Here is a 23,334-nt window from a genome sequence, read left to right on the forward strand (position 1 = left end):
TCCCCCTCACCCCTAATCTCATTTTGTTCATTATAACTATGAAAATTCATCACGGCGCAATCGAGCGTCTAATTTACGCAAGTCGTTACGTTTTTTTTTTTCTTCTCTTCACATTTTAATCGACAATATTTTGCAATACGTGTATCCGTCGATCATTATTTAACGCATACACGCACCTGCACGTATTCACGTATATAATATTGATTTGTTTAATTTGTTTATTATTTTTTTTTTCTTCATCTCAATACTTGTGACAGTAATATAGTATATATATTTTACATGCATAAACAAAAGTTTTATCACAGTGGGACAGCGTACATTCTTTTTTTTTTTTCTTTTAATTTTCTTTCTCTCTAGTGTTTATCAGCTTAGTGCGTAGGTAATCCCATGCTCTGTTTTATTTTGATCCTTTCGAGGTTCTTCGATCATTTTTCTGTCGATTCATCGATTATGAAGTCCTGCAGGATTTTATTTTTTTCCTTTTATTCTGTTGTGCAGTCCATTTTGAAATTATCTACACTGATAATTCATCTGAATCATGACATTTATTTATTTATAATTCAAGACAAAAACACAAATTTGGCAGAAAATTGCTGGGAATTCTGACTGTCCAGGACAATTTAGGGCGGTTGATCGTTAAAAAATCTTTTCTATTCCTGGAGTTACTGGAGAAATGTTTCGATGAGTCATTTCGGTAGAAAATGTCAATGGAATTTTATTGCTTGATAGACAAAAATGGCTCATTCGGGGTAATGATTTTCTATCGCTTTGGGGTAGTTTCTCATTAATTCTGCAAGACTCCTGTACAATTCTGGGGAATAACTGCCACGTGAATTAATTCATCGGGGTTTCCCATAATTTCACACAAATCATTAAGTCACTTCAACAATCGACGATACGCCCACCTTTAATTTCCACTCTGCTGTCTAATTATTTCAGTTGTGTCATGAGTTTCTCTCCTCTGCCTCTACCTGTTAATTAACGTTAATCTGTGAATCACTATTTTAATCATTAAATGCAGAATTCACCTGTCATTAACGTTTTAATATTCAGACAATTTTGTTTTATCTTCACCTTTGCTCCGTATCTCTCAATTCGAAAAAATGCTCAGCCAATGTCAAGCATTTCCCCCATTTCACTTCACTTACACTTGACTTGTACAAAAGCTAAGGCAACATTATAAATCCATTCTCCCGACGAAAGACAACAAATGTTTCATATTTATGTTTTCCATTTCTTGTGTAAATTTTATTCTTTTATTTTCCACGAGAAAGGAAAAAGCTCACAATTATTATCAATGCGTTCCTCACATTTCTCTTGAATCTATCTTTTTGAAAATTCACCAATTAATTATTCCTCAGTCCAACGAGATTCCACTCAATTCAATTGAATTAAAAACTGGCGTCCAATCTTGTTTCACGTTTTTACCACTTCCCACAATTATCGCCTGAAATTTCCGGTGAAATTCGCGGCTCAGGAAAATTTCCATTTCCATTTTTTACGTTCATAAAACGGATGTCAGAGACAAATACGAATATCTCCGAATTTATTGCAGATATGAAAAATCTTGTTATAACCTTTTTTGCAGATCTAATTGCGAACTATAAAAAAGATTTTGACAAAATTTACGCTATCTCCCTACGGTCCGCTGCAAATCAGAGAAGATGATAAGATCGGAGTTGCGAATTGGAAATATTTGATCAATTTCAATCTTTCACCGGAAATTTCGGCGAAGAATTTTGTCCAGTGATTTATTCTGTCTCTCGTATCTCTTCATCGAAATACCAATAGCGATGATTATCATCAGAGCGAAAAAATCTACGGGCCAATGAGCAATGGGCTTGGACCCCCTTTTTATTACTGCTGTTAAATATACAAATAGTGAGGTAACACTTGCAGTTTTTATATCCTCACACGAAACGTTCGTTAGTCGTGACATTCACGACCCTATGGCTAGATAAAATAAACGTGTTGATCATCGTCATAAATTTTAATAGAAAAAAAAATTGGTGGAAAGAAGAGATTTAGTGGTATTTACATACGTGCCCGCAGGCGGGCTATTCGTACGGAATAATATTCACTTTTTTATACTTTTTTTTTTATTCCACTCCTTTCGTCACTGGGGGAATTTTTTAGTGCACTTTTTTTTCGGGGAATTTACACGGAACGTGCCGGAACGCATAGTTGTGAAAAATAAATCGTTCACTGGGTAAATCAAATCGTTGTGTGTGTGACGTCGATAGAATATGTGGAGAAATAAAATGGAAAATATGTATGGGGCCTTGTGGAGAATAAACCGAGGTATTTTGGAGGGAATTCCAGAGACTGGACATGCAAATGTCAGGGGAAATTTAATGTCAAGTGGTTTGCAACTGAACCGAACGAGAGATGAATCGAAAAATTCCTGGAGATTAATCAAAATAATTGTTTGGCAAATATGTCTGAAAATTTTGCAGCATCCCAGCTGTGTATAGAAAATGGTTTTGTCAGGATATTCTCTCTTATCCCATTTGCTCCAGATATTTGTCAATAAATTGAAATTTCAAATAAAATAGCAGAAAGCGATGTGTTGCCTCCACAGAAATTCCTCGTAAACCCAACCAATTGGTCAATGAAATGGAAATATCCAGGTGTATACGTTGATTACAAATAATGGTCCGAGAGGCTGCAATACTCACCATCAGTGCAAAAAAAAATAGAATATGGTTAAAAAGTGATAAAAGAGAAAATGTAATCATCTGCAGAAAAAGTACTCCCATTTTTCCCTGAATTCCCTCATTGCGATGGGTTTTACGATTCACGTGTATTTATCCCTCATAAATGAAGAAAAATAAATAAACCGAGGAAAATTCTCCAACACCTGTTGACAAATACTACAGCCTCTTAAGGTTCATTCGAAAGTAATTAAAAATATAGATATTATGTAAATATATGTGTATATATGTGTGTATATATAGAATTTTTTTCATTTTTCTCTCATATTTTTCCTTTACACAATTATTGAGTGGATATATATGTACCTAATAATTTCCTTGTATTCACACAGTGAAACGACGAGGTCGGACATGATCATAAGCTCCACATCCTACTCACTTCATCTCTCTCTCAAATAAAAAAAAAATGATAGTTATTAAAACAGAAATTGGTAGAAATTTAAAAAAAATGTCCATTGCTTTCGTTAAGGCCAACTCCTTAGTGACTCAGTCACTCATAAACGGCATGAATTGAGATCATTTGATCGCAAGTGCTGTACGCAATGAAGATACTTTAATATTTTCATGCATTCGATTAGTGAAACGAATGAAAAAATCACACAATACCTGCCTCATCATCTTATTCTCGTTTTAAAAAATTACTTCAATCACTTGAGTCAAGTTTTTCATTTTATTATTTTTCCTCACTTTTTTTTTTCTTCTTTTAATTATCACAGGAGCACCTTCAAGAGACTCGCATGCATTCAAAGGCTCTAACCCGAGTCAGACAAGCTCGAGTGCCCTTGCATTGTCACCGAGCCCTGACCCACTTGACACCAGCCCTCCAGAGCTGAATCCCTCGTACAAATTATCATTATTTCTTCCATTTTTAATACAAAAAAATATTGCCCACAATTTCTTAGACTCCTCTTAAATACCTATTCACTATAAACAATCTTCATTTTGTTAAAATAGGGCTTATCAACTCCATGTTCACTCGGTATTACACTTACAAAAAAAAAGCTGTACGTCTAATGAATTTTACACAAATTTACAAAAATTCGAGGCTTCATTGTTTCATTAGTTATCATTCATATTCTCTCAGTTTGCAGTTAAATTTAGCACGTCAATCTCTCATCGTCATCGTCACTTCAACCCTCGTCGTTCCACTGACTCGATAAATCCTTCTTTATTGTTTTTCATTTTTCCATTCATCAACTAGAATCACTTACTCTCGTCCACTCGTTGCGTAAAAAACTCATTCACACTTATTCGCAACGTCATGTATTCATTTTTCACTACTTTGGTAATGCAATAAACGAGAACATTTCATTAAACATCTTCAATATAATTAACTGATATTAATTCGATACACTTTTGAAATTTACACTTGTGACCGCCGTGTAAATTCAAAATTTCTCGATTAATCCAGATAAAACTCAAACTAAACTGAATGGAAATACCCAACTGATGAATTAAAAATCCTGGAGTGAAGTGGAAAAATATTGCACGAGAAAATTCTGCTCGTACCCTTTAACCGAGACATTTCACCACTTCACTGGGGAATTTTACAGAAAATGTCAAATCAATTACAGAATTGATAATTGTCCTCGTCAATTACAATATTGAGATCTCTAGTCGACAACTGATCGTTCCTAACACGAGAATAAGTGACTCTTAACAATCCCCAGCTAATTATCTCAAATGAAAAACAATAACAACTGATTTACCGTCAACATCATCTTGTGGATAAAAAAGGGGTAGGGGGGGTGGTGGACCGATTATGACTTCTACACTCCTACAATTATGTAAATAGCATAATAAAACCGCCCTCGAGATACTAAACGTCTCTTAATCGCCCACAGCGCAATATATCTTCCAATTACTCGTTGATGACAAGTAGAGAGCAATTTAACGTGCATTTACTAAAAAAAAAACATACATACGTTAATCGTCCTCAATAAATTCATCTCATCTTTCACACTAATTTCACATTTATCGCAATTAATTACATTTATTTAAAAAAGATATTACATACGTCTCCTAAACGCAGCCTCAATTAATTCAATTTGAAAATAATATGAACGAAGAAGAACATTTACGTCTGTCCATCGTCTATCTCTCACTCCTCTATACTTTTGACATTATTCGCGATTATTTATATTTTTCATTATATAAAGGGACTATTGCCTTGTGCTCAACACAAGGACCAATACGAATTTAAAAAAATCGAATGGGTGTGGATATCTCCAAGGAATTCGGAGTAATTGAAAATAAAAAGCAGGAATTATATAAGAAACAACAATTAATCAAAATAAAACACCCACCGCACGTCTTATTGATCTGAAATCACAGATAGTTATCTCTAGAAAAAAAATGTTATTTAAAAAGGGGGAGAAATATGTATAAATCGACCTCTGAGTTACTTTGAAAAAAAAAAAAAATTGGCGCACCTTAAGGGGCTGGCACAGCACTTATAAATTACGTAAAAATTATCCTCCTTTCTTGGCATTCCATTAGTTCGTGATTTCTTCATTAAAGTTATTTTCCTCTTGCTTAAAACGTAGAAGAAAAAACATTTCGTTGTACCGATGGAGAATAAAGTCGAAAGGGGATGACGATGAGTATGAATTCTGTTTTTAAAGTTTGTAATCTTTTAAAGATTATTCATCAGATTCTAGTGAGAATGGGATTTGTGAATATTTCCCCCTTGGAATTGAGGATTTTGGGGGACTTATGTGATAATGGGAATATTTGTTTCGTTAGTTTTTATCGGAAGGATAGAAACTGGCTGATAGCGGCAAGACAGACTCACGGATTTTGAATAATTATTGTTATGTTGACGGTGGTTGATGCTCTTGCGGATTTTATTTATTTACCCCGATCAGACTCGTCATCGAGTCAACGTCTATTGTTTTCCAACCAAATTATCAATCATCCTAACGCATACTGGCAGCTACAAGTGCCATTTGATTTTGGGTTTGCGCCAGAATAAGTCGCTGTTGGGTCTGAAGACGTGCTAAATCCGTTGGGGATGCAAATGCTGGATAGGTGAGGGTTGTGTTTAGACTTTCGTTGTGCTCCTCGAGGGAGTTCTGTGCATAGTGGAGGACTAGTTGCTTCAAATTCTCGTAGATGTTGTAGGGATCAGCGAAACCGTAACCCCTCTCCGCTGCGTAAATTATGCAGTGATTAACGGTCCCATTACACCTGGAAATTTGGAAGAATTGATGGTACTGGTTAAACTCAATATATTCTAATCGACGACTAAAATTTAAAAGCAAAATGAAAAAATGCCCATCATTGAGAATAAATAATTGAGAATAAAACGAAAGAATAATCTTACATAATTGACAGAGCATATTGTCCAGTCCTGGATTTTCTGACCAAGAATGTGCCATCAGGTTTTCCAGCTAGAACCCTGTCAGCATCCTCTCTGCCCCCCTCGAGATACAACCAGGTTCTCTCATCAGCATGAACATCCAAATCAAACTCCTGATAGTCATTCAACGCTAATTCACCAGCCACTGGATTCGAGTAAGAATGATTCAACGTAATCTGATTGATCTTAGTCTGCTTCATTCCATGCTTTCTCAGCCACATCAAGTGCTTGTCCCTTTGCCTCATCAATTGCACCATGTCAGGTTTTAATTTGTACATCTCACGCTCAAGTGTCCTGTTGTACGCAATCTGCTGTCTCAAGCTGTCGTCCAGCTGTTCCTTGCTGTCTTCCAGTGATTTAAGACGATTCCTCAATAGTTCAGCGTTATCATTCAGCGTGCACTTTTCGTGAGGTTGCGCCTCCTTCTGGAACTTCTCCTGGAGTTTCATCTGGTCCTCAAACATTTTTATTGCCTCGCAGAAGGCGTCCAGTGCCTGACGCTTCAATTGCACCTCGTAGGCCGTTCTATTGTACAATTCGGAGCACTCCTGGTATTGCTTCATGTGATTGTGCATCTCTCTGTCCAGCTCGATGAATTTTTGCACGACATTAGGCATGTCTTTGGTCGTCGAGGCGATCTCCTCGTCTTGCTGTAACCTGGAGACTGGATACACCAGTTTAATGTCCAGGGTTGCATTGTACTGGGCTAGGGAATGATTGCGATAGTGATCCACGAGCTCGATCACGGAGTGAAAATTGAAGGGCTCCGAGAAACCATACTTTCCACCCCGGTGGCATATCTTTATCAGCTTATTTGTCCCACCCTTTCGCAGGGTCAGAGTGTACTCGCCACCTTTGGAAGACGCATTGCGCACAAGAAATGTACCATCTGGAGAGTCTACCATCATCTCGTTCACTTCGTCACGAGTTATATCGCCCCAATACCATTCGGCCTCCTGGAGTGATCGAGACCTGGAAGAATCAATATTTACAGAGTGAATATTTTATTTTTGTTTTGCAATTTTCGTATTCACTCCCATTCCAAATATTTTATTAATCTATTCGCCGTATATACCTGTGAACTTGATGATCCTTGCTCTCTGGATACATCTGCTGATCACTAATTTTCGTATCCTCATCCAACGTTGAAAATGGTTCAATAGGAAACTGAGGTCTTGATACCTTGCGTGGTGGCAATTGAGGCGCACTGGCAAATTCTGGCAATCTCTCACCCCAATTACCGTGCAATAACAGCAATTCCATTATCCGTATGTGAGCCTCAGTGTTATATACAACTTGGCTGTAATTGGTAATAGAAGTGTTTACATCAAATGCATTTGGCATCAATTAAGGTGGTCTGGCCATCGATAGATTGATAAATTAGAGAATATGAGGGTAGGAGAGGGTAAATAAATCGATACACTCACATGATACGCTCCCAGGGGGGTCTGAGAATTATGTGACAGAGGACTTGAACGAGAATTGTTGGTGGCTCGGTGTAACCGCGTGCATGTTGTAATTGACAGATACGACAAAAGTGTGACATTAGATAGTACAATGTACTTTTGTGATGCTCCGGGAGCTCTGATGCCAATTGATTTAATCTCATAGCACATTGTTCGTCGTTTCTCGAACCTGAAATAGTATTTTTCATTCATTAATTATTCTTATAAATATATAAAATAAACGTTATCAAACCCATTGCAGTAATGAACTTTCGTCATCCGAACAAATTTAATGAAACTCAAATGTCTATTGAAATCCCTCTTCATGAATGAATTACCAACTTGGTGAGTCAGTCGGCATTTGACGAGCATTAATAAAACTTATGAAACAAGTTCAGCCTTTTGATGAAATTATTTACCTGCAGCATCTAAGAATCTGTCGTACCACTGTACAGGAATAATGGGATCCGGCAATTCTCGTAAAAACTTTTTCAATACGCTGGCAATACAATAGGGACTGTACGAGCTCAAGTCAGCGTTGTAGACATCTTAATGAAACATAAGAATTCAATTCATCACACAATTTCAAACAATGTAGAAGTAAATAGAGTACTTTTTTATTAGTTCTTAGTTTATTATTTCGACGTACCTTGGTTGAGCTTTTGTCGCAATTCAATAACCTGTTCGTTGGGCGAACTGTTGTGATATACTTTGTAGAGATCGAGTTTTGTGTCGACGATTGCCCTCTCCTCCAGGGCCAAGGTACATCTTTCAACGAGAACCGGTGCTTTTGATGAAGATGCATCGAATTGCGAGCACAGGGCGAGGCCAAAAACTGAACAAAAGGGAATTTATTATTGCCACATTTTTTTTTATTTTCACTCACGCCATCATACCCCTCATCAAAGCACAATAATGACAGAGAAAAATAATAATCATTCCTCTCACAATAATTGATACATAAAAAATTCGCAGGGAATTGTCAATTCATTGGAGAGAAACGAATAGAGAAATGAACCAGCAGAGAATATATAATTTCTTCACCACCGGTGGAATTTTTCAGAAGTAAAAAATAATGTGAGATTAAAAAATATGAAACAAGATTTCTTTAAGGCCCTCGACAATGGCAATAGATTGTTAGCATAAATTACACGAGTCATACGATCAACTTTACTCTTGATACGAGTGTCCATTTACAACGGCGTAAAAAGGCAGAAATTGAATGAGGAAAAAAATTTATGAATTAATTTCTACAACTCGAACACCCACGCGTCCCCTTCACGTTGTGCTCACTCGACACATTTATCAATTAGAAAAAAAAAAAAAGGATTGGTGCGTTAATTGTAAGAACATGAGGACTTTACAACGCTCGTAGTGAAATTGTAAAACTGAAGTCCTCTCACAGGATCTTCACGGAATTAACTACCGATAATTCCACATAAAAATTCCCTCGTCCTCTGAGGTTTGAATTTAGATTTTATCCACATAATTTCATCGCCTTCTATTACGATGATTCAATCGTAAATCAGATAAACGTAATCGTAATGATGTGATTAATTCACGTAACCAATTCAGATAATTAATCCACGTGGAGTCTAATAATATATGAGTAATTCAAAACAAGAGGTGAATTATTCATTAATTCCTTCAGATGGAAAAAAGGAATTGAAATGTCGTTAGATGTCGAGGAAAAATAACTCTAATTATCGACGTCTTCTTCTGTCCAACGAGAATTGATGGATCACGGTAACCTCCAACCATCATATCAGGGGGAAATTAGAATAATAAATGCCATTGCCACGTGGATAACCAATTTGAAATTCCAATGCAAAAAAAAAGAGACGTCTGAGAATAGCCATAATTATCCTGCTCTCGGCATTCTCCATTTTCCACCTGTTTAACGTGACAATTAGAGGCCAATGAATGAACACAACCTGTTCTCCACAATCTCGAGAGAATTAATGGTAATTTTCATTAGACATCCACGTGGATTACTAATATCCACTAATTTAGTAGGAGCCAATAATTATTCAAGTCAAGATTCGTTTCAGGAAAGAACTGGCATTGAATATTCTTTATTATAAAGCAAACTAATTATTGCAACAAAAATCACTCAATGTCATTCCCGAAAAAATATGCTAATGCATTATCAATAACAGATGGATAATTACATTTTTTATTGACTCCACATTATTCTCTTCTACTTTTTCACGTCATCTCATAATCAATTGTCATCTTGTTATCACAATCTATATTTTTTCTGTTATCCTGTTGTTTTTCAAGTTGTAAGATTTTTTATTTTATTTCGGAAGAGTTCTTCCACTTGATGCGACGACTCGAGTCGAAATGGCAGTGGGGAATTATTGGCAAATTAAATTACGGGAGTAAAACGAGTAGACGTGGATAAGACAGAAGTGGATGAGCATCATGGAGCATCAGGGGGACTAGGTAGAGAAGGATAAATGGAGGTGATGAACCGAGAGACTAAAGTAATGGCCCAAGCATTTGTGTCCGTGGGTTCTGGCGCCACTCGTATGAATTAACCCGCAAAATGCGCAGACTCTCGGTCATTCCCAATGTACACCACGTGCAATGTTTTGTGATACCATTATTACATGCACTCACGGATTCACAAGTGAGCTGTATTAATGCTCAGTTGCGATATAACACACATATATTTGTGTCTAAAAGTGCACCGTCGAGTTCGCAACATGTACAACAGGGAGAAACACTTATGAGACAATCGATGATTTTATTACTCCTCTTTGCATATTTAACTTTATTGTTTAGACTGTCCTTGAAATATCTCACGTACAAAATTTACGCTGACAGATGTATAAGGCAACTACGATTGCGTTAGATTGTGAATGCAGATGAAGTTTATGATTTTATGGTGACGGCTTCATTTTTTTAAGTAACCAAATTATTTTTTTCATTGCTGAAGTAATTTTTTGAAGATCGAGGGGAGAGTCTGAGCAGAATGAAATGTATTGTATTGTTAATAACGCGGAAACCGCGGAGTGAAGTAAAATTATTTTCTCTTCATGCCAAAGCTTGAGATCAGAATGTCAATATAAATGAAAAATTATTGAATTTGTATCAACCGATTCTAGTGAAATTTTTTTATCTCTTCGCGGTGTAACACGATGATACCTCCAAACTCGCGGTTCCAACTCCGATAATACGTGAGCATTACACTTAATATCCGTCGTGGTTAACCTCGGGCAAGTGTAAGTAGTGACAACGGTGGCTATAGTAATCGTATTTTCCCACTGCTATGAAACCACAAATTGAACATGTACTTTTTCTCGCACACGTGTAAAAGTTAATTCTTCATTCGGCACTGAGAGTAAATTAAACTCTTTGGAACGTGAATGAAAATGTGTTCTCCAGCATGTGCAAATAATCGTGGCAAACAAAAAGTCACTCGGACTCGGTACAAAATCAATTAGAAATTCATAGGAAAAAGATAACCGACTTTTCGATAATTAAGGATTACATGGAGGGAGTCAGAAAATGAGACTAAAACTCCAACACAGTGGATTCCAAGAGCATATGCCAAGAAACCTCTTTCGCGAATCGATGATTAATAGGAAAAAGAAAAGGAAGAAGTACTTCCTAATTACATTTCACTCACACGAATTTCCAGTGAATGAAATAAAGGGGTAATAATAGGAGGGGTAATCCTCAAAAAATATAAAGAGATAATATTTATCTTTGAATTGTGCACTGGTCTCACCTGAAGTCAATCGATTGCTGCGAGTCTCTGGATCGGATGGTACGCAAGTCGTGGGCAAACCCGTTGCTGTGCACGTTCTGTGGGCGACCAAACCGCAATCTAAAATAAGAATAAAATTGAAGAGATGTTAAAAATGATGTGTCAAAAGGAAATATTTGACTGGCACATGCTGTTCCACAATTTCAATAAATCAAGTAACAAACCTTGGCATAAGAATCCTTGATGCAAGAGACCCCGAAGATATTTGTGGCACTTGTCACATCTCTCCAAAACACTGAAACTGTGAGGTACTAGATTATGCTGATTACCACTGCCGATTGTAACAGCAGTATCACTGGTTATGTTAGTGTCATTGCTCGACAGTGATGTTGATGACTTTGATGTGTCTGATGATGGTGATGTTGAGGTCTGGCGGAGCTCCTCGATGCACACCAGGATATTCTTCTGATGAAACTCATCCTTTATTCCCATATTCTAATTAAACAAAAGAACCAGTGTAATCGGTGATTCATGTGGGTTTCGGTAAATAATAGCAAATATTCTCTCGATTCTTCCCAGTATTGACGAGTATTTACTCACTCCAGCGCACATCCATTTGATTAAACAACGTCTTAAATAAATACTACGAGTCGACTTCTTTTACAATTACTTGGGCGATTGAAGTGCTGATTTAACTCGACAATGGAATTCTCTTCTTCGAAATCTTGGAATTTTAACACATCGTGGGAGTAAATGTCAGAATACATATCTTTCCTTCTCGAATCAGTTTTGAAAGTTGGGAGGAACAGTGAATTCTGGGGAGAGCATTTGAAAAAGCAAAAAATTGATATAAAATACTCAAGGTTCTTTTCATGACATGATGAATGAATTGAAATAGATGAATTCCAATTGAATGAGTTAAAATCCAAAGTTTGACTCGAGTCAAACGAGCAAACCCATTTTTCCCGATGCAGGAAGGTACTAGTAGTAAAAGCCAAGTCGTAGTCTTGAAACCGGTGGGAATTGGGAGACGAGATTGTGGCTTTTATCCCTCTCTCTCATTTTGCCTCAACTTAAGGAGGGAGAGGTCTCGTGGCCAACGAAACGTGACATTCGCTTGGCGGCGAAAGATCGTGAGCCAAAACGAAGTCACGGTGAACGCAGAGACGAGCGCTGAGGCTAGATAGAATAAAAAATATAAAAAAAATTTCGCATAAAAAGAAAAAGAGAGAAGAAAGAAAAATGAACCGAGGAAAAGGAGTGAGGGAAAAGAGGAACTGAAGGAGGTGAGTTTAAAGTGAAAGAAGGAGTAGCTGGGGCTCCGAGTTGGAAGTATGTCGTTTCCACACACACAAGAAGGACACGAGACCACGGTGGACAATTTACGAGTCGATTAGTATGTTAATCGAGATTTACGCTGATGAAAAAGCCTTGGCGCCTTGCAACGCTTTTTCTCACTCATTTTATTTTTTTTTATACCAACGAATATTCCACGTTTCCATTTTTGTAACCCCCTGAGTCCACAACGAAAACTCGGTGATATACTGAGCACCAGGAGTGAAATATTAGGGGAAATATAAATTATCGGGGTGTTTTGGGTGGATGGAAATAAAGCGAGGATATCATTGAGGGAATGGAATTCTTCGCTGAGGAAAAAAAAATCTATCTCTCTCTCGAGTTATATTTTATGATAAAATGGCAACTTGTGTCGTGAAAATTGTACATTCGTCAGGAATTATTTCCGGAGTATAAAGACGAAAGTATTTTCCCATGATGTATTTTCGGAGATCATGTTTACGAAATCAGCGAAAGGGTAAAAGGTTTTTCAAATAACAGATACTAATTTACCGAGATATATTTCCCATTATCTACCACTCGACAAAAGATTTAATCTCGATGTTTTCCCGAGCTCCATTCTTAACTTGAATAAAATAACCATTTGAGCAACAAAAGCAGGAGGTAAAATACACTTGGCCATCGATATCTCGAATCATTTCATCTTTATCACCGCGTCTAAGTCATTCTCAACGTATTTATACTGTTTGCAAGTCAGTGTCTATCTGGAGATAGAAGTTGGTGAAGGTAGGATAAAATAACGGTAGGAGAGCCATCGCCTCGTTGGGGAAGAACGAGATCCAGGCACAATCGTAAAACTCGAGCTAATAACGATTCACGTTGATACTTGGTGGGGGTCTTTATCGTTCGACCTCGACTCTTCGAGACTGCTGGCAATTCTTGACGATTCTTCAGAGGATGGGGTCACCAGAGGGGGGACCCTTTTTTTTTATCTCTGGTCATTGCGAGCTATTTTATTTCGTTTTATTCATTTTCTTCCTCGACAATTAGTTTTTATTGTTCAAATTAAATTCTCTATTTATCCTAATGAATTTTTGGGGGATTTTCCAACCCTTTCTCCCACGATTGACATTTTTTTTATCATTCATCCGAAAAATTCATCAGAATTGAATTCATTCTTTCAAAGTTAATTATTATTAAAAATATGGATGTGATCGCATCACCACGCGTCAATTTTGCGTGAACTGCCCGATTTTTTTATTGAAAAAATATAAATGAGATGAAATATTGTTGGATGGAATGTGACACTCACCATCAGCTTCTCCCGATCCAACTGCAGGAGATCGGCCCCTTTGATGTCCTTGGATTTAAATACGTCGGCATATCGATAAAGATTAAGGGCCGACATCCACTCGACGACATTCAGAGATGTCCACTCACTCACCGGCTGCAAATTTTCAAGAAATAAGGAATTGATTAATCCGTATGAACAATCGTTGGATGATAAATATGTGGGTAATTTGATAAAGAGAGGGCGCGTTATCGAGTGTAATTTACGATAAGAATCGATTGGCGATGATGAGAGACCCTCGATCCATTGTGATTATTCTTTTTCATTAGCTTTTTTCGTGCTCGTGAGATAACGCGAGAAATAGACCACTCGGTGATACGTACGAGATTTTGTGAATTTCATTGAGACGTGCATTCATTTTGAGAATTATCTTGCGAGGAGTTCAAGGTAGAAACTGTCAAGATATTCTCGATAATGCACACCAGTTTTCGCTCCACTTTCAATGAAAAAATTAATGAAAATTTTATTCTTAGAATTCATTAAATTATTTTCCTCCTCAATTCTGCTGTCAACGCAAAATAATGCTATATCGTGAATTTCATTAAAAAATTTCTAACCAATCGGAAATAAGAGACTCCTCCAATTATCGAAGTTTTTTTGATAAACACTTGCGGAAGTGCAGAGTGGCAAAAAGCCTAATTGACACAAACGAAGAAATAATCCCAACAATTCAGTCATCCGGATTGGGTGAAGTAAAAATGGCCAACTAATCATTTTCCCAAGTCTCTGGTATCATTAGTTCGTCATTAATACCGAGGATCCGGTGACAGGCATGAAATCATGGTGAAGTGGTAGACGACAAGGGAGACTATAAAGATATTGTTTATGGAGACTTCAAACCAGATGATTTTAGCCCTCGTAACAAGACAGTTACGCCATAATAATGCGCAATAAAAAACAAATTACAAAGATGAAAGATTTTTTTTTTCCTGAATTTGTCCCTCTGATCGTATTTACTTGCCACGAGGGCCGATAAAACTCGGAGGTAAAAAAGAGAAACCGATGAATGAAGTGCATGAAGGGAGAAGACCCTCAGTCTTCAGCCTAGAAACTCACCAATGTGGAACCCAGCGAATCGTTGCGTTGAGTTATTTCAGGCGAATAAATGCTATTCTCGGTTACCCAAATACGAATTCCAGGGATATACTATTTTTTTCAGTCAGCGGCCCTCACCAACTGACGACCAAAAAAAATTAAGGGTAACTACACTGGGGACATTTTTACTTGTCTTTTGGACAGAGGGGGAAAAAAAAATCTCATTTCTCTTCTGCTGAGGAAGAATTGCACCGGAATTTATTGCTGTACCAAGTGGTGCTTAATTTCGGAGGGCAATGTAACGATTACGATTGCAGGGTACTGCGAGAAAAGGCGGAAATATTTTTGAAGGCTTTTTCTTTTTTATTTTTATTTTCGTGGAGTTAATTGAGAAACCCAAGAGCACTAGAATATTCCTGCATGGCTCAATCTCGGAATAATTCAATAATTAATTAAGAGAATTATCATATTCAAGTTATCAGGCCTTATCGACATTCTCGAAACCCCTTGAACTGTACATTTTTCCAATACAATCGGCGCGTGTATTGAGCTGATGAAAAAAAAACGATTTTTCCGGTCGATAAAGACCCTGAAGACCGATAATTCAGATACAAAACAAAAATATGTTTTAAAAATCTCAGAAATCCTCCAGAATCCCTGATTCCCCAGATAATTTCTCAATTACTAATCCATTCCATAACCGAGGACTAGAAAAAATGACTAAAAGTGTTTTCCAACTTTGCATTCTTGGGACAGATAATGACGGCACATTCCACATTTTTTATCACTTTTTATAGTTTCGAAACGATGGAAATACGAATGACAAAAAAAAACATATTTTTTTTTTCCTGCTGATAACCCATAAAGAGTCATACGGAGCTAGGAATTTATCAGACTGCTATACTGTGATTTGTGCCTAGCATTATAATGTAACAATTACGATTATAACGGAGTGGAGTGGCTCCTTAATCCCAAATCCTTATTTGGATTTGGTATGGAGCCAGAGTGGGAATACGAATGACGGATTTACGAATGAGTCTTCTACCAAGAATCAGCTGCCAACTGGCAACTGTGATGAAGAGTTAACGAACGAATGCTGAGATGGAAGAGGGAGTGAACTGGCGGATAGAGAAGATGTAAAAAGCCTCAATATTATCGCAGCATCTGTGATCTTCGCATTATAAAAAAAATATTTATATGCGTCCTCCCCAATGGGGACTAATAACCAGGCCGGCCTGACTACGCTTTGTTATTAATTAATTATGATTGTTTTCCAGCGATAATTTCTAAAAAAAAAAAATGATAATCCAATCGAATGTGAATTATTGTTACTTGTTATCAAATTTTTGAAGCGCGTGGATGTTTGGAGGAAAAAATTTACCGAGTGCTTCACTGAATTTAAGGATTTTAGTATTCATCTTCTTCTCAATGTTTTACCCCTTCATTCCTCGGTTTCCCCGTATTTATGCTTCGCCGTTCTTTCTACTTGGTTTCATTTATTTCTTCTTTCATTTCAGTAATAAGCAAACGGGTTATCGACAACTGGTTCAATTCTGGTTGAGACCTCGAACTGCGTCTCGTGGGATGCTGTGGAGATGAGAGAGAAGTAAATGAGTTAAGTGAAGAAAAAAGGAAGTTTAAACGATAAAGACTGGAGGAGACGTGAAGAAGAGCACGCCAGAAATTTTTTTTTTCTCATTTTTCTTTTAACTCGCTTAGTTTTTTTTTTTCTCCTCACCCCCGTCGTCTCGCTCGTGTAATCTCAGACGCAATGTCCATGACGACATACGTCCCAAGAAGCTGATAAAACAATCACGGAATCAGTTCCAGTCTAACTTTTCATGGAAAATCAAATTGCCAACTAATGCAATTTTTTCTTTCATTCCGTGTTTTACATTTGTAACATTATCCTTGAATTTTTAATTAAACAAAATGAGAGGCAAGAAAAAAAAAATCCATAATCACTTCAAATAAACTTCAACTTCTTCCCTCGCAATTTCTCAATCCACAGATGCATTCTTCAACCATTTTTCGCTTCACTGAATTAAACTTCACTAATTAACAACCGAAGCGCCTTTTTTAATTGGACCAATGAAAAAAAAATACGAGTACAGAAAGAACTTCAGAATATTCCCCGTAACTCAGTAATTTACGAGGGACTTTAATCGACAGAGTGCCATTAATTGAATGAAAAACGGAACTAATGAGAACAAGCTTGACAATAACCATCAATTTCTCCAAAAAATAACATTTAAAGTTTATGTATGAACATTAAACCCAAATATCGGGTACTGGAATTTAATTTCTTCAGGGAGACCAGAGAAAAAATCTCAATTTCTCACACAAATCCTGAGAATTTCACCAGAATTCAACGAATTTTTCTAAAGAAATGAAGAATTGCTGTAAAAATGATTTCCTCTACTTTTCTGCTGCACTGTAATTTTCTGAAGAATTTCCCTCCATGAAATATACATTATCCTATCGAATAATTCACTCGCTCCCCAACGCCACGACAGTTACCACCTGAATATCCACTCCCATAATAACCATCCGATATTTTAATCCTAGTGCAATCCCCATGGGCCAGTGATATCTAGAATGGCATAAACCCGATGTCAATTGAACCTAAATCATCGCATTTAACGTGAAACACCACGAGTTTTACGGCTTTCTAGGGCATACCATAAACTCCCCAATGAGTGAAAAATATAATACCTATATACGATACATAATATACAGTTACAGAGCACTCAAACGATGAAGGGTATACGGCGTCGGGACGAGAGCGGGATTTTTACAGTAGAAAAAATAATGGGAAAAAAACAAAATGAGAGAGAGAAGAAAAAGGCAGGGCATAATCGCTAGCAAAGTGCCTTTCGCTCTGGCCTATGTACATACATATGTACTGCTTCTCAATTTCATTTCGTAACGACCGACGCCTGTCCATTTTCTGGTTCAACGCACCAAACTCTAATAATTGGTGACTTTACGCACTTGTTCATTATGCGAGGACTGAGCAATTTTTTTCAACACTTAAAAAATATTGAAAAATCAAGTTCAAACCTCCGTGGGTTCTCAGTCCATTGAAAATTCAAATTTCCAACTCGTATAATTTCTATTAATTTCAATTATTAATTAATTTGTCTTAACGGACAAAGACGTTAATGTATTAGATGGAAATGCAATGAATTTCTGGAAATATCGAGTTTCAGTGAAATTGAAATTTTAATAATACGCCGGGATGTCGGTGGAAAGTTGATTTTTAAATAAATATTGGTAATGTTCTCCGGTTACTGGCTAAATTGTAATTGCCTGGGCAATGTAGTTTGCGAGATAATTGACAATGAAATTAGGGCTTGTTAGAACGCGAAGCATGAGTCGAACGTGAGTAATGACTTCGTGCTTGTTTTTTTTAATGACAAAACGAAAGAGTTGTTTATTACCTTTTTTAAATTGAAATTTTCAGATTGTATACGTAACTGGCTGTAATGGTCGAAAATAAAAAATACTAAAGGTTGAGATTAATCCAAGAACAATCCCCTTCGATTTGAAATTTGGCGTTGATTTATTCGATAGTTCTTCACCATGACATTTAAAAGGTCGAACGTGACTATTTTCAAGCCAAAAAAAAATTATCTTGCAAAATCCCCTCAATGCCTCATCACGAAAATAATTGCACACCCAGTCAATGAAAAAATATCAATTCCTCATTCTGGTCTTAACAGCTGATTAATCCAGTATTAATTCAAAAATATTAGACGAATGTTTCTGGAGTTCTGGAGAGTAATAGACCAATAAAAATAGCGTAATGATTTTTTTGCAATGAGTGATAAACGGAAGTGTTATCTTTGAATGTGAGAATTTAGATAATGAATAATTGGTAATAAGCGGTGAGAAACTAGGAAATGGCTGAATGTGAGACACACGAGTGGAGAGATTCAACGGATGTTGTTACTCCTCCAATTCATCGAATAAATAATCCCGTTCAATTACTTGGCGGGGGGGATAGCTTAATGCAGTGTGAATGAAGATGGCTTTGATTACATTGAAAATATTTGTCACCGTCTGACGTTAATACGCACCCTCACCCGAGACTGAATCTACGGCCTCGGTCTGGCTGAACAGTTCAATGATCTCGAGGATTAACTCAGTTGATCATAGAAATACTCCAGGAAATCTAGTTTACTTCAATCTATCAGCCCTGAGGATATCCAAGTTCTCAGCAATTCAATTGAAAAATTCAAACTTCATTATTTCTTTTCCATAAATTATTCATCAATATTACTCAGTCCAATAATTAAAAGAGAGTCAAGACCAATGAATAATGCAATAATGTACTGATTGAATGAATAAAATTGAAGACACGAAGAAATAATGCAATAAAATCAAAAATTTTACTCATCTATCTATAATTATTCTAAATAATTTATCTCTGTGTGTGAAGATAAAAAAATGCGGCTTCCAAGGAAATGAAATGGATTCTATTTTTAGAGCTCGTAGCCATTCCAATTATTTCCCATAAGTGAATATTGACCGGAAAATAATATTATTTGAATAACGATAATTGGTGCATTAAAAATACAAATTTCATGACAGAAAACGAAAGAGACCAAACTTGGATATCCTGAAAAATGGTGGAAATTTCCGGTGGAAAACATGACCAACTAAATAAAATTGCCCTGCCCACCGAGGAGAAGCCCGTAAAGAAAGGCAAAGCACCACCAAACGGAAGCGGAAATTTCCCCATCCCCGATAGACCAAAAAAAAAAAAAGAGAAAAAAGAGAACTAAATAAAATAATAAAAATCCAAATGAACTGACCTTGTCCTTGTCGAAGACCTGTCCCGGAAGTGCGTGTCCCTTCTCGGCCCATTGGCACAGGTGTTGTCCACTGAACTCCTTGCAGACAACGTGAAAACAGGCGTGACACTCTGGAGGACACATAGAACCACACATACAGCAACATAAACGCGAATACGCCTGACTCTGTCTCTGATAAGTTACGGTTATTTTTCCACTGCTACCATTCTCAAGTAAACCCCTAACCCCATTTTGACTCTTGCAATTGCCATTGGCCCGCGGTGACTCATCCCTCCTGCCCCTCACCAGAGCATTATCAACGTTAGCCTCCCCCCTCTCAGTATCATTTTTAAAATCATTGCACCAGCACAGGTAACGATGAAAGGATACGGGACGAGCACAAGACACATCATGCCTATTGCTATCACCACACCACGTATCAATACTCCCAATATCCTCATCCGACAATTCACACTCCGAATTTCTTCTCGATCTGTTATCACGTCTGACCTTGGGCTGCATCAAACTCTGACTGGCAAGTGCAATGCTGTTGAGCAGAGCATTATCGAGCAATTTTCCATTATGCTTTGTCTGTCCAAATGCCGAATTATTCCCTAATATCTGTTGATTGGCTATTCGTCGAGTTGGCCATCCGTTATTCCTCAGCTTGACGTTGCGCTCGCGCTCGTCATGAGTATCCTGATGTGAATTACCCAGTGTACCAAATGACTGGTCAATGGAATTGATATCGTTGATGGGTGATGATGCACCTGGTCCATCGCACGTGGTCAACGTATCACAATTATCACCAACAACACCATCGACATTACCACAGCACTCAATTTCACCTCCACCCGAGGTGTACGTAACATTTTGACTGCCATGCTGCCAATTGGCATTATTATTTATTCCAAATATGGATTGATTGCGATCAGTCAATGATGTACCAAGTACAACATTAGTAACATTACACTGTCCACCACTGGTCACTGGTAATGTTGTCATCTGTACACTGTTAGTACCTGTTGCAACACCAGTACAATTCGTACTATTTGCACCCTTTCTCAGCATATAGTTGTCAGCATCAACGGCTAACATCCTCGACATTGCCGGTGATTTGGTCTTACCGTCGTCCTCCTTCTTCGGTGAATACTTGCCAGTCTGCTTACTCTCATTGAGACTGATCTTTATTGTTTTATCATCATCGTAATCAGTATCGCATACCTGACGACGATAATCAACCTGTCGTATTCTCGATCCGAATACCATTGACTGCACTTGGGCAGCTGCTGGCGGACTCGCCGACTGCTTCATCACTACAAACTTCAACCACTGTTATCATTCAGAAATTTTAATTCTTATATCAACGGATAATGCAGCAGTGTGGTATTTAAGTCTTGCAACGGTCCACAATGCACTGGCCAATCCCAAGCAACTTGTGGTGACTGTTTGCATAAATTAATTCCATTTTTGAATAGTTCCTTTTTATTATTTCACCGTTGATCACAGTAAATTGGGTTGATTAGGCAGTTACTTTTGCACGCTCACTGGTTCGAGCTCTCTGGTTGGTTGGTATCAGCCGAGCGTGTGCCCTTGCGTAAATTTATCCGTTTTATCGTTTACTCGATTTCGGAAAAAAAGAAAAATCACTGATCATATTTTTATTTCAATGGATGCTTTTTTTATCCTCAACTTCTCTTCGGTTTTATTATCTTTTTACTTCTTACTGGCTCATGCTTCCCACAACGCAACCAATGTAAACGCCAGTTTTACCAAGCCGAACGAAACCGGTTTTGAAAAGGCGGGTACGTACAATTCCTCTGGCGTAGTGTTCCATAGAGGCTCCAAGGAACGGTCTCGATCGAGGTGATACGCGGGAGGAATCTCTTCGTTTCCAAGGCACGTTAAAGGGGCTGCCTGATTTTTTATCCTCTCCTTTCCTTTCTTTCCAAGTTTTTTTCTTGTTTCGCCTCCCAATTCTGCTCCACCTTCCTCACCTGAGATCTCTTCAGAAAAATCGCAGACTCCAGGACTTTCCACCTTTTTCCACCCCTCGGTTATCTCTGAAGGGATGCTGAGTATCGATCTGGGATTTTCACGTGTTTGTCTCCCTCGATGAATTTTATGCTCAAATTAACAAAAAATATTTCGATTTTGGCGCCGTCTTGGTCGCGTGCACGACACGGAAACCCAACGATACAAACGGCCTCGTATTTCCGAAGGTCATTGCTTGGACCCCACCAGCAAAATCTCCCACTTACGTTATCGTAATTACCACTGGTGAAATAAGAAAATTCGTTCAGTTCATCCGCTATATCTCAACACAAGCTCCCCTGTTTCGCAACAACCGTGATTTTATAAATCCTCCTGATACGATCCAGACGTTGATTCGTAGAGTAAGAAACATGTGAAATCAAACAGCCAAAGGTTTAGAGAATCTCGAGTGTCAACTTTTCATCTGACTCTGCTCTTTCACACTATCACTTGAGCTACTGTTGCTCCATCGTAATTACTCCGTTATCAATTCTCGCTGACTGGTTCATTAGAAAAAAAAAATTTTTTTGCCCCCGTCGATTGTGATAGCCTCCAGCTGATAAATTATGAATAAATTTTAACAGCCATTTTTTTTCCCCCCATCCAATTGAATAACGATAAATCGGCAATAACGATTTTAAATAAAATAAATGGGGATAAAGTCGACCAGATGTGCTTGCTGGTGATTTCAGAGTACGAAAATTACTGGTACCTCGTTGCTACCCCATGTACACCACGGGTGAAAGAGTACAGAGTATTATCGGTCGATCGTGTTGCACCGGCCGGTCGGTAAGACAGCAAAGAGCCCAGACACAGCTCTACCACTCAAAATTCATTAAAAAAATCGTGAAAAATTTGCCAAAAAAAAATTCACTGGCCCCAATCATACCTCACAAAAAAAATTCACACATTTCCACATCCACCGACACTGCCATCAACTCCCCGATTAATCCACCACCGAATTAACACGAGCCACTGCCACTCTCAATACTCTCCACCTGACAACCGTTCTCACCCCCCAAACTGTTCACAAATTTACCAATAAAACCGATACCATCATCAACGAACAAATAGTCTGGATCCACCAAATCCCCAAAATCATCAAAATAATCCAGGAGAATAATCCACCGGTGCCCAGCAACACCAGTTCCTCAAGTTCCTCCCCTCAGTCCCAACACTCGCCTACCTTGAACAACTTCACTGTTCCACTGATTCTTTCCCCAGTTCTTCTCTTCCCCAACAATTCCACGGGGCCACTATACTTTTTTTACAAAAATATATATCGTTTATAATCCTCTACCATTCGCCCTCTGAAAATACCCCCCCGCCCACCCCCCCTAGAAACCGTATAATGTCGCTGTATTACCCCCCGGGTAAAATCCAATAGAATCGCTACGAATCCCTCATATTGGCCGATCTTCTCCACTTGACTCCTAGCACCATCAAAACCCGGAGCCCATCCACTTGTGAACCGTGTGCCGAGGTCGACCGACGAGAACTGCCAGCTTCGCGATCACAGCCGCTTCACGCTATCCCTCCTTTTTTCTCACTCTTTCCTCCGTTCACCACCAATCCCCTCTC

At 37.9% G+C, this 23,334-nt stretch overlaps 1 protein-coding gene across 1 annotated transcript; it reads right to left on the reverse strand.

Annotated features, from left to right (window-relative positions):
• Positions 1 to 1,023: 1,023 nt before the first annotated feature.
• On the reverse strand, positions 1,024 to 23,071 carry Pi3K21B (phosphatidylinositol 3-kinase regulatory subunit alpha). The gene is made up of 10 exons (XM_011308710.1): positions 19,741 to 23,071; positions 13,847 to 13,981; positions 11,463 to 11,733; positions 11,260 to 11,358; positions 8,170 to 8,355; positions 7,940 to 8,068; positions 7,503 to 7,710; positions 7,151 to 7,375; positions 6,040 to 7,047; positions 1,024 to 5,903 (listed from the first exon to the last, which is right to left on the reverse strand). Exons 1-10 carry the CDS (start codon positions 21,031 to 21,033, stop codon positions 5,633 to 5,635), a joined length of 3,825 nt encoding a protein of 1,274 aa, XP_011307012.1. The 5' UTR covers positions 21,034 to 23,071; the 3' UTR covers positions 1,024 to 5,632.
• Between the last annotated feature and the right edge of the window lie 263 nt (positions 23,072 to 23,334).

Source organism: Fopius arisanus, unplaced genomic scaffold (assembly GCF_000806365.1).
Source record: "Fopius arisanus strain USDA-PBARC FA_bdor unplaced genomic scaffold, ASM80636v1 scaffold00062, whole genome shotgun sequence".
Taxonomy (NCBI): Eukaryota; Metazoa; Arthropoda; class Insecta; order Hymenoptera; family Braconidae; genus Fopius; species Fopius arisanus.